We start from the raw sequence: 12,663 nt of genomic DNA, 5'->3' as shown, positions 1-12,663 counted from the left end.
AATGGAAAAAGTGCTTTATTAGAAAATATTTAACGTGAGGAGTCAGGAAAGTTAAAGAATCAAAACACGGCTGATTTTGAAAACCTAATGATTCATTGTGAACGATTACACCACATTACATCAACTGAAATGTCTTGTATTTGTCCACTAAGCCACTAGATGGCAACTTGTGCACGATGATCAGAGTTTTCAGAGAAGTTTGGTTGCAGATTTGTGTCAGGCCTGTTGCACCGACCTTAACCTTGGTCAAAATGTACACTTGCTATTCGATGAACGTGGCAGTAAGATCATAATATTTGTCTTTTCACAGTATATTGAGTTTTAAATGATTTGTAGGCCATTAGGCACTTTCACACCGGAGTACTTTTCCCGTACTTTTCCCAGAAATAGTTCCGATAGTTCCTGGGATGTTGCGTTCACACCAAAAAGAGGAGGGACATTTTCCTGGGAGAAAAAGGTTCCAATTTCTGATTGGCTGGGCGAATTGCAAACCACGCCCCGTAAAACTCTGAAAAGTTTTTGTGAAGCCGCCATTTTATTTCCTTGCATTATTAGCATTAGCATTAGCCCAGCGCATCAACAGAGACAGACTAACTTATGGCAACACAAAATAAAACGTGGGGTCGGTGGAGTGATGAGGAGGTGTCGGCGCTTCTGGTGATTTGCCCGGGGCTTCGGGTGGAGATTTACTGCCACCCAAAGTCCCGGACTCCGAGACTTAGGGTGGCAGTATACGCCGTGAAGTTGTTTGCGGCCTGCCAGTAAACCCAAAGCAGAAGAAGAAGTGACGTCAGCGTCTTAATTTCATGCTTCATTTGCGTAATCCTCCCTCAGGGACTTATTCCAGTGTGAACGCGATTTACTAGATAGTTCCGGGGAAAAGTTCCGGGAACTATTCCTGGGAAAAGTACTTGGTGTGAAAGCGCCTATTAGCCGCTTTCACACCAAGTACTTTGCCGTACTTAGTTCCAAGCACTTAGTACCCCCATGGAACTAAGAGCCGATCGCATTCACACCGGAATAAGTTCCCTGAGGGAAGATTACGCAAATGAGCCGCTGACGTCACTTCTTCTTCTTCTTCTGCTTTGGGTTTACTGGCAGGCCGCAAACAACTTCACGGCGTATACTGCCACCCGAAGTCCCCGGCCGGAAGTCCCCGGAGTTGGGGACTGGCTTCAGTAGAAGCTGCTGGGACTCCCAGCAGCTTCTACTGAAGCCTTCCGAGTAAATCGCCAGAACGCCGACACCTCCACCGCTCCCATGTTTTTTTGTGTGTTGCCATAAGTTATTCTCTCTCCGTTGGTGCGCGGGGCTAATGCTAATAATGCTAATGTCAGCAAATACAATGGCGGCTTCAAAAAACTTTTCAGAGTTTTACGGGCCGTGGTTTGCAATTCGCCCAGCCAATCAGAAATTGGTACTTTTTTCTCCCCAGGATAGTGTCACCTCTCTAGCAGGCAGTAAACATGGGGGTAAAAGTTCTCTGAACTAAGTTCTCTTTTTGGTGTGAATGCAAAATTCCAGGCACTAACGGAACTAAACGGGAAAAGTACGGGTCAAAGTACTCCGGTGTGAACGCGCCTATTGTCTCCCAACACCTGCATTCTTTAAGTACAACGATTTTACAGCATTCTACATTGTCAATTATTTAGATTGTGTTTAAGTAGTAACATAATATTTCGGAGTAGGGATTGCAGCACAGTGTCAGCTAATCATATGACGACTCAAACCCTACACAGAATGAGAGCAAAGGTAAGCTAAATGTTTTTGCATAACTGTAAAAAAATGTACTAGATGCAATAAGAGTGCTTCTGACCTGTTAAAGGTCACACTAACATTTCCATGAGACATTTACATAAGTCAAGGTGCTCTGTACAAAGCTCAGCTAAACCAGTTGAGATGCATTTATAAATGATTAAATGAAAATGTTACTTAGGTTTTCCTTTTGACGATCACAAAAGTCATATTCCTTTTATATGTAAAGTGCGATAAATGTCTCATTAACACAGGTTCCAGTGTAAATAATGATTAGATACTTGATAAAATACTTAACAGTTAATCACTTCATTAGTATCTGTTTATGATTCTTTGTTAGTTTAAAAGTTTAGTCAAATCATAGAAGAAGTTCCCTTACGAGTCATTTATTTCCCAGGTTTTCTTTCAACAGTTATTTCCATTTTCACTCATGGGTCTACAGGTTTTATTTTGATGTGGAGGCCATTAAGTGAACGAAGCACTAGTCGAGGAATTATCTGTGGTGTTTGCGTCGGGTCCTCGATCAGATGGTATCTCTGCAGTGTCAGCGCTGTTGACACTTTCAGCTCGTTCATGGCAAAGTTCTGACCAATGCAGTTTCTGAGTGAGGAAAACAGCACCAATGAGTGGAATATGGTGACAAATTAAGCTTTAAAGTAACATCATATAGGAAGACAGCACTTAAGGTTATGGAAATCAGATGAACAGTCAATACCAAATGATATATATATTTTTGATTGACATAATATTGGAATAGGTTGGACAAGAAGGCAACAGCAACAGCCTTTCAGTAAGCCTTTCGTGTTTGCCAAATATGTTTTTACTGCAGGGCTATTGTATTGTAATGTGTTGTAAACTTAGCTGTAGCCCTATTTTTAGTAAGCTAGTCACACGGTATCATATGAGGACAAACCTTGGCCCAGCAGAGAAGGGTACGAATGCGTGAGGAGGCCTCTTGGAAACATTCTCCGGGAGAAAACGCAGTGGGTCAAAGACCTGTGTTGACACAAGATGGAAAAACAAACACCAGTGTGGCATTAATCAAACTTTTTCTTAATTTCTCCCATGAACATGTAATGAGTTCATGCTCACGCACACCCCTAATACAGTGAGGGAATAAACCATGCTAGGTCCTAGAAGTCACTCTGTGATATGCTGACATCTCGGACCAGTGGGGGCACTAGGGTTTGCATTAATTGTGCACTAATTGAATGACTTTGATACTTGTGTGGTGGCCCTGAAGTTGGTCTATTCTCAAAAGAAGAAGTATTTAAGATTGTCGCAGACTGACAGACAAAGAATCATCGTCGAACGTCATGTTTTCTGAAATGCTATTGTGTTATGATCCTTAGGGCCATCATACCACGACAGTATATGATTTTTAAAAAATGTATGTAGAAGTATCATAGGTTTACTTCTATGGGCACATGTGAGCTTACACATTTAAAAATACTTCCACAGAATGATCTTCTTTACTTACTTCAGGGTTTTCCCAGACAGTTGCATTCCTGTGAAGTGAATACACACTTGTTCCAATATGACTCCCTACAAATAAGAGCAAAACAAAAATGTATTTGTAATAAGATTGTGCAGGGAAAAACAATTAATATATTATGTTTGAGACAATTTTGCAAACCTGCTGCTATAATTCAAACCATGAAGGTTAACAGGTTCATTTGTGCAAGCTTGACTCAATAAAAATAACTGTTTTCAAAGTTAATCTTCATACGATACGATATACTTTATTGTCCCCGTAAGGACATTTTGTTCTGGACTCCGTCCTGCAGTTCCGCATATCTTTACCTTATCTTTTACCACAGGGTATAAACGTTTGATGCATGCAACTGTATGCTGTTTTATTCACATTCATCTGCAAAGAACCATTAAAGACAAACCTGCAGGCAAAGTCCTTCCATCAAAAAAGGTAATGGTCTTGGTGGTGATTCTGGACATTCCTGGTACCGGAGGGTAAAGGCGGAGGGACTCTTTTATGAACATTGTAGTGTATGGAATTTTACTGAGATCCTCCCTAAAAAGTAAACAGACAAGTGTTAGTTCAACAATTGGCAGCACTGACATACATTTGCATTGTTTTCAAATGTAAGCCCACCACTCCATGGTGTCCTTGCCATCCAGGGCTTGAAGGACCTCATCCCGGCACATCTTCTGGTACTCTGGGTGGCAGGCCAGAGAGTAGAGGATGAAGGACATGGCACTGGCTGTAGTGTCATGGCCTTCAAACATGAAGGTGTCCACCTCTGCTTGTATATCTTCATCTGACAGACCCTGTTTGTTCTCATCCTTAAATAAAAGGCAAACTTAAAACATTAGTAATGAACATATTATGTCTTAATGTGACACTACTACTCCAATTAAAAACCGTACAAGTTGCAGGCCTATTGGAATTGGCACAGAAACAGCTAATGTCTGTCGGATCCTTTTACAGGTCAACTGTGTTTGGAAAGAAAGGACTTGACATTTTAGTTACCGAGTTACAGAGGTGTCCTTGAGTAGCTTATTGTGTCATATTGATTATATGTGCACAACAGAAATGTATAACTTTTAAGTTGCTGCTCAAGAGTCCCTCATAAGAGTAAAATAACCAGACTGTTGCCTTTGTACCAGTGGCCATTGACCAGTGGCCTCATGCTCAGCATATCAATGCTCATTCGAAAAACCTTCTGCGTTTCCTTTTGCCCTAGTTTTTTGCCCCTTGCAGGTTAAGCACATACAGTATAATATTTGCGTCATCTCAGGTTATAAACATGACACAACTACGCTTTTTTAATGTGCGGCAACTTTAAGACTGTTCATGCTTTAAATATCTCATTACTAAAATGTTCACGATTATAAATTCATTATCTCTATAGAGAGCTTGCTGCTTTGACAATTGCAGTTTTTACGTATGTTGTTTTTTTTCATTGATCAGAAGTGTCTCATTTTGTGAATTCAATACATGGCACATAACATACTCTCGCTAAGAGAAGGATGTCCAGAAAGTCCACGTTTCTCTTTCCCTGTACGCGATCCAGCTCGTTCTCCTCCTTGAGTGCTTCTTTCCTCTTTCGTATGACTTCCCCTTCAAAATAAGAGAATAATTAATGAGCATATCCCCAGTAACTCTTAAAATGCAGCAACCATAAACCTACAGTTTAGAGCCTATACAATTTCGATGTATGGGCAAGCTAAATTCAGTTTTAGATTGTCATGAAGGTAATATCTGTGAACATCTTACCTGTGTGACTGTGAGCCACCTTGCATGCTTTTCTTAGTCTGAAGCCATGTGGGCTGAGGTAGAAAATGAGGTCATTGTGGTATGGAAACGTCCTGAACCGCAGGTTAATCAAATAACTGAGCTCATACACTGCCTTGATGTATTCATTTGTTCCGCTGAAATAAGAACGTAGACAAACAGTTCAGACAACTGAGAACATAAACCTGTAATTGTGAATGGCGGGAAAACGTTTGTATGGACTCGCCTCTCGGTCTGACAGTTGCTGTTGTAGCTGAACGCACACTTCATGATGCTGTCCAGTGTCATAAGGCTCACGTGGTTAAACAATTCAAAGGACTCATTGGTTTTTGCATAACTCTCCCATTTGTCCTGGCAACAGTGAAAGAACAGATGTGAGCTCTGAGCAGGACGTGGAAAAAACTTCAACACACTTAGCTGGAACAACTTTGACATAAAATAGCTGCAGCATCTGGAAAGCCTAAGCCTATATTTCCTCCACATCACTTCACCATTGACTACTTATTATAGCACTTTACACAAAAGCATTTTCCTTGTACAAATTATGTGAAATGCAACTTGGCAAAAAAACAGACACTGATTTTATAAACAAAAAAAACTGTCATTAACGTACCAGCATGGTTTTAACAGAGTCTGACATCAGATTTACGTAGGGTTTCAAAACTTCAAAATGGAAACCTGGGGTCAAGAGCCTTCTGTTGCGAAACCACTTCTGACCATCAGACACCAATAAGCCATCACCTGAAGACAGACAGAGGCAGTATGGATCAGTGAGGGAAGCAGCTTAACAGAAAATACTGTGCAGTAAACCAAAATATGCTGTAGGAGAAAGTAAAAGCAATCTTACCAATCCAAGGCTTAATAAAAGTATATGCCATATTATCTTTTGGCTCTGTTACGAAACAAACAATTACAGATTATGTTACATTGACCTTTGTTTATTGAAATGCAGATAATAAACCAATATGAGTCTACATGTATACGACGTAGTAAAAAGCATTGTCAAAAGATGAATTTGACTTAACTGCTACATTGTAAAGGTTTATGACTTCAGTAAAGATATAAAACAATGGCTCACACACCTGTAGATGTCAATATAGTTTTCACATAGTCTGGATGGTGAATGTTGAGGAAACAAAGAAAGGGACCAAACCACATCGGGAAAGCATAAGGGTACTGCTGTCCCCATTTCACAATCTTTTTCAAGTCCGACCCATCCTGTTTAAACTGAAAGTAAAAACATAAAAACATAGATTAAGCTTAACCAATATGCTGGAGCCTGAAGAGGACAAAGTTATCCCCTGAGTTGTGATGCTCTATAAACTAATACTCAACTGCTAAGTTTAAGCCTTAATTGCATCCAAATTGTTACTTAAATAAATGTAAAGAAGTTCAAATCAGGGACAACCCAAATTAAATAACACCAATAATAATAATAATAATAATAACATAAGAATACGCTTTGAATTTCCTTTTTTCGCAGTGTTTTCTCAGGCTTTTCTTATTGCAAATCTGAGTCTGTTGGCACATGATGAGACTGGGGATGACCTTTGACAGTTGCAACACTGGGGAAGCTGCAAAAAGGGACGGTTCATCAATCAATCAATCAATGTTTATTTATATAGCCCAATATCACAAATGTTACATTTGTCTCAGTGGACTTGCAGTGGTTGCATTCATTCTTATTCCTCTGATCAGAAACATGCTAGAGTGAGGACAGGAAGACACATTCTATATCTGCTGCTGAAATGACCATTCTCCCATGCAAATAAACAAATGATATGTTACATTTAATCATCTTTAAATGACAGGGTAGTAAAACGAACATCATTTATATGTGTTTCTTGGAAGTTTTATTTCCATTAGAGTGAAAGAAAACATGGAAGCAAAATAAACCAAAATAACAAGTACATGAAAAAACTATCTTTTTGCCTGTAATGTCCTTAAACAGTAACTTCATAATTTTGATTGTTGGCTGCTCATTTAATAACTATTAATTGTACTAGTTTGTTGTCTGCTCTTGTGCTTAGTGAATACTAAAGAAGACCATTTGTAGAATTCTGTTGAGTATTAAACAATTGCGTGAGTGTGAGGGTATTAAAATAAATTGGTCAGTAAGTCAGAGATTCTATTATTATTAATACATTATTATTATTAATTGATTCTTGCACTTGCTTCTGCGTCACTGAGCAGTCATTATACACGTTACCTCCTTTAGATGTCCAAAAAGCCAGTGCGACGGTGGTCCTGGAAACAATTCCATACTTTGCATCGCAGCTCTTCTTTGGGCGAGCAAGACTGTCAACTTATAAACAACGGCAACAACACAGAGCACCGCGATCAAGTGGTGCATGTGGGGTAAGCCCAGCTGATACTTCACGAAACCCTCAGTTGACTCCATGCTTGCGACTTCCTTGATGATGATCAGTGATTCACACAACACAGTAGGCTTGTTGTAGCTGCGGCTCGTCTCGAAAGTAGACAAGAATAGCCGATTGCAGCCGGGGGAGGTCTCAAAAAGCTCGCCTGAAGTCGGACAGCTCGGGTTGCGTTCGAATACTCCAAAAAAACAGCTCCTAAGTTCTAACCCTATCGTCTATTCCTTGACCTCGGAGTGAAACGTCATGGGGTTAAGGGATAGTGGATAGGAGAATTCAAAAGGATTTAGGAGAAGAGACTGCGGCACTTTAGAGAATCCGACTGCACTTTCACTATCCGACGTGTTTATGATGCGCCAGCGGAGGTCATAAATGTGCGCCTGCTGCTGTGGGGAAACTATGGAAACTACAGTTTTCTATACAGCGGACTACAACATGGATGTTTAATAAGAACGAGGGACTACTGTAAACTCATCTAGAGACTCTGCACCGTGCTCTGATGCTGTTGTTTTATGCTTTATGAACAGGGACAACAGAGAAACATATTCTTCATGACCAAAGTTGGAATTGAAATAAAAAAGGAAAGTGAAACTTATGCTCGTCACCCTCTCCCTCCGGTCCACATTAATACAAATGATCCCAATACGTATGATTGTATGAAAAGATCTTAAAATCAATACAAATGTATTTATTATAAACGTTAGTCCTTAACATCTATCACTGTGTATATCACCATTCAAACATCTTTTAAAAGTTGAACAAACCCCACACAGCTCAGTAAAGACTGTGAAATGTTGACTTTATTTGATCATTTCAGTAAAAACTAACGTTCATATTTCTCTTTTTGATTATAATACTGATGAACGTTCAAAACAAAGCACTTTGGCAACTTACCACATACGTTTTAAATTGCTTAATAAGCACCGTAACTTTATACCGATATCATTTCTCGTTCATAATCGGTTGTTTCCGTGAACGGCCGACTGTTGTGTGACGGCAAATGCTGCGGCCGCAAGGCATTGTGGGGCAGCATTTTCTCCTCTCCTTTCGGTTAGGGAGGTCCAGTGGTTCCTAGGCTAAAGGAGGTTATAAAGGAAGTTTGAAACCTCCTTTCCTTTTAATTTAGAGAATTCGAACGGCACTTATCATGGCTGCCACTGAGGGACTTCCGGGTCATTTCACTCCGTTAGGAAGGTTCCTAAGCTAAATGGACTATTCGAATGCAACCTCGGAGTCGGCTTCTTCTTCTTCTCTCGGTTTTTTGGCGGATTGCAAACAACTTTAAGGTGCATACCGCCATCTACTGTACAAGAGTGTGTATCACCATATCATCCTATCACCACTTGTGGAATTATACCATGTATTTACGTTGTTTTAAATTTTTCCAATCAATCCTGTTTCATTCAAATATTTAAGAATGGCCTTCCTGGTAGCTCTTACGCCCTCACCTTCTGTCCCCAGTGTCCCCATCAGGCTCCACTCCCTTCCTGCCTCTCTGACCCTGTCTCTTAGTTTTTCCCTCTCTGTTTTGTACATGTTGCAGTGTAATACGATGTGTTCCACATTTTCTTTCACTCCACACCCCCTGCATTCTTCAACTTCGCTTTTTACCATTATAAACATTGTGCCGTTTAATCCTGTATGATCCAATCTGAGTTATAGTGATGATGATCTCCTCCCGTCTGTTCCTTTCTGTATAGATCTTTATTATGACTGATTTCTGTAACTTGTGGTATCTCCTCCCTTTCTGATCTTCCTCCCACCTTTTCTGCCATATTTCCATACCCTTCTTCTTAATTATTGCTTTTCCTTCTCCTTTTCCAAGTGAAACTGGTATTGCTATTTCCTTCTGTAACGCATCTTTCGCTAATTTATCAGCATGCTCATTCCCTTGAACCCCCTCATGTGCAGGCACCCAGCATAACTGCACATCTATTCCCCTCCTCTGAAGTCTCAGTAAGCAATGGTTAAGTTCAATGATTAAATCTTCTCTAACAGTTATTGTGGACTGTATGCTTTCCAAAGCAGATCGTGAGTCTGTGCATATCACCACCCTATCAGGTCTCTTCAACCTATTGTAGTCCAATAATTGCTGCGAGTATTTCTGCTGTATAAACTGATAAGTTATGTGACACTCGTTTTGAGATTGATATTTTGAATTCTGGTATATACACGCCTATCCCCACGCATTCTTGCTTCTTAGATCCACCTGTATACATTTTGAGGTAATTGTAATACTTTTCGTTCAGGTACATACTCGTTTTAATTCCCACTTCATTTATTTGCCACTCTTTTTTCCTTTCTATGATACTCACATCTATATTAGCTTCTGGGGAAAGCCATGGGGGAACACTGCTAAATGGGCTTGCTTTGGCAAACTTTATGGTCTCCACTCCATATGCCCTCGTTCTCTCCTTACTTGTCCAGCCAAACCCACGCCCCTGGAACTTTGTATATTCCCAGCAATCCTGTAGTATTCTGTTTGTGATATTTTCCTCTCCACTTCCTTGTAGCCTGACCCAGTAGGCCTATGACAGAGCAAGTTTCTCTCTTCATGCACAAATGTGTTTAATCGTTAATGTCAGATATGTACTAAGTAAATACATTTGTTCCTGCTCAAGATTAGATTCAACTTTATTGTTATTGCACAGATTACAGTACAACGAAATGCAGTTTAGCTTCTAACCAGGAGTGCAAAAAGCAGTAAAGTGAAAAGTAATGTACACAATCTACAGAATAAAATATAGAATGAATTGAATGACAGTGAGGGATATGAATATGCTAAGATATATAAAGTATGAAAACGGTAAGCAGTGCAAGTATTATTGATGTGTGCTGATTCTCTCGCGTCCAGGAAGAAGTTTAAAGATTAAGAGACAAATGAGTCTCTGAAAGGGTTCAAATTGGTTACTTTAATTTAAGCAGCGTGGTAGTGAAACAAACAAAGGGTAAGGAAGAGACAAAACCGGTGATGTCTCCAGGGAGCTGCAGCGTAGGAAAAGAGCCCGGGTTGTCCTCCCACATCTCCTTGATCCTCTTCTCGTTCTCTCCCGTGGTGATAGTGGGACCGCCCTTCTCATCTTCAATGTTCGATATCGCGAGAGAACAGATGATTTCGACATTCTGTATTCCCTGCCTACTTCCTTAAGCCTTTTCTCCTCCTTATCTCTGTCATGACTTTCTATTTAATACCTTATAAACAGCTGTAATAGTTAGTTTAGAAGTCCTAGAAACACCTCTACGGCACAGTTCTCATTTAGGGTAACTCCCTCTGACGTCATAGCTACTCACGTATGTGTAAACACTCTACGATCAACTGTACCTTCATTTAATATTCAGCCGTAATAATATCTCAACGTCTATCGATGTAGTGTTAAAGTCCGTACGTTTTGGTGTGTAACACTCCATGTCATTTTCACTTTACATTCAGAAAACACATTGTTAGCTACATTCTACATACTGTTCGGATATGAAGGATTTTCAGAATAAAAGCTTGGCATTGAGATTTCCTGAGAACTTCCGGATTTTTCCACAATAAAACAGCTTTTAAACTGACGATATGTTTTAGACTGAATTATGCTATTTAAACATTGATTTTCATTTCTAACAGTATAGTATAAAATATATAGATATTAATGTCATGATGATAAACATTGTGGAACAATGATGAAAAATGTGAATGGAAGTGGCGACGTAAAACTGACACAAAACAACAACAAACTTTTGCCGAGCCAATGGAGAGTTTCATCACCAGCACGGGGTAAAAACCACCAATGAGCGTTCAGCTCGAGATACCAGCGAGTCGTTTCCGTTCTTATTATACATCCATGGTCGTTTCCCATCAAGCATTTAGCTCCCGCAGGCCAGTGGAGAGAAACTGCGCCGCCTCGCCGCGCCTCGCTCTCAAGTCTGCGGGCGTCTTTGTCCCGCGAGATTTCAACGACTCATGTAGGCGAGCCTCCTGAGCAAGTCGGACAAAATGACTAACCATCATGCAACGCACTAGCAAGACGTTGATCGCAATTGCGCAGATCTGCGCAGGTCTCGCTTGTCTCAAACAAGCCTAGTTTTGTGTGTGTGAGTGTGTGTGATGTAACCACCGGAATGTGGGTGGAGAATGTGGCCTGCCCCGAACACCACTACAGCTCCGTCTGTTGTCATTAGTGATGGGAATTATGGCTCTTTGAAGGGAGCCGGATCTTATGGCTCCGTTCCTTTCAAAGAGCCGTTCAAAGGAGCCGTTTTTTTTTAAAGGGGGCGGGGTTACTAGGTTTATCTGCGAAATAATCACCAGGATAATGATTGACTGTATTGCCAGACGTAATGTCAATAATCTGCATTGTAAACATGACACAAGGTGGCGCCATATCCATGTCATTCATGTCAGTGAATGTACTACTTTGAATTTACCCTCTGTATGTGTTAAAGGGGATCATGCAAAATGCACTTTTGTACGTCTTTTATACATGAATATGTGTCCCCGGTGTTTCAGGGAACTCACCAAGTGTCAGAAAACACAACCCTCTCTATTTTCCTCCATACCCAAATCTCTAAAAAAGGGGCTGCAACGGATCTGATAAAAACTGATCCAGATTTGAACACTGTCCTGACGTCAGGACGGTGGCGCTACGGCTATTGGGCCAACTCCACCAATCAGGAGGAGACCGCCACGGCCATTGCCGTTCGAAAGCGCTGGAGACGCTGTAGTACATATGCCAGGCCAGTAGATGGTGCTGGGTGTTGTAAACTTAGCTGTAGCCCTATTTTAGTAAGCTAGTCACACGGTATCATATGAGGACAAACCTTGGCCCAGCAGAGAAGGGCACGAATGTGTGAGGAGGCCTCTTGGAAACATTCTCCGGGAGAAAACGCAGTGGGTCAAAGACCTGTGTTGACACAAGATGGAAAAACAAACACCAGTGTGGCATTAATCAAACTTTTTCTTAATTTCTCCCATGAACATTTAATGAGTTCATGCTCACGCACACCCCTAATACAGTGAGGGAATAAACCATGCTAGGTCCTAGGAGTCACTCTGTGATATGCTGACATCTCGGTCCAGTGGGGGCACTAGGGTTTGCATTAATTGTGCACTAATTGAATGACTTTGACACTTGTGTGGTGGCCCTGAAGTTGGTCTATTCTCAAAAGAAGAAGTATTTAAGATTGTCGCAGACTGACAGACAAAGAATCATCGTCCAACGTCATGTTTTCTGAAATGCTATTGTGTTATGATCCTTAGGGCCATCATACCACGACAGTATATGATTTTAAAAA

General features: G+C 40.7%; 1 protein-coding gene across 1 annotated transcript; it reads right to left on the bottom strand.

The window, feature by feature from the left end:
* Positions 1 to 1,449: 1,449 nt before the first annotated feature.
* LOC117500578 (cytochrome P450 4B1-like) lies at positions 1,450 to 7,573 on the bottom strand. The gene is made up of 12 exons (XM_034153482.1): positions 7,218 to 7,573; positions 6,091 to 6,235; positions 5,856 to 5,900; positions 5,622 to 5,749; positions 5,235 to 5,359; positions 4,991 to 5,145; positions 4,728 to 4,834; positions 3,866 to 4,056; positions 3,651 to 3,784; positions 3,236 to 3,300; positions 2,669 to 2,751; positions 1,450 to 2,355 (listed from the first exon to the last, which is right to left on the bottom strand). The coding sequence occupies exons 1-12, from the start codon at positions 7,407 to 7,409 to the stop codon at positions 2,184 to 2,186; spliced, it is 1,542 nt and encodes a 513-aa protein (XP_034009373.1). The 5' UTR covers positions 7,410 to 7,573; the 3' UTR covers positions 1,450 to 2,183.
* Between the last annotated feature and the right edge of the window lie 5,090 nt (positions 7,574 to 12,663).

Source organism: Trematomus bernacchii, unplaced genomic scaffold (assembly GCF_902827165.1).
Source record: "Trematomus bernacchii unplaced genomic scaffold, fTreBer1.1, whole genome shotgun sequence".
Lineage (NCBI taxonomy): Eukaryota > Metazoa > Chordata > Actinopteri > Perciformes > Nototheniidae > Trematomus > Trematomus bernacchii.
Note: the sequence above shows the minus strand (reverse complement) of the source record. Positions and strands in the feature narration are given on the sequence as shown.

Bases quoted from the DNA above. Each gene is read 5' to 3' on its own strand.
- LOC117500578 (XM_034153482.1), bottom strand. From the start codon at position 7,409: ATGGAGTCAACTGAGGGTTTCGTGAAGTATCAGCTGGGCTTACCCCAC. The intron at 6,236-7,217 runs GTAACGTGTATA...TTTTACTTTCAG, and splicing joins TTTTTGGACATCTAAAGGAG to TTTAAACAGGATGGGTCGGA. The intron at 2,752-3,235 runs GTAAGTAAAGAA...GTGTCAACACAG, and splicing joins CTGTCTGGGAAAACCCTGAA to GTCTTTGACCCACTGCGTTT.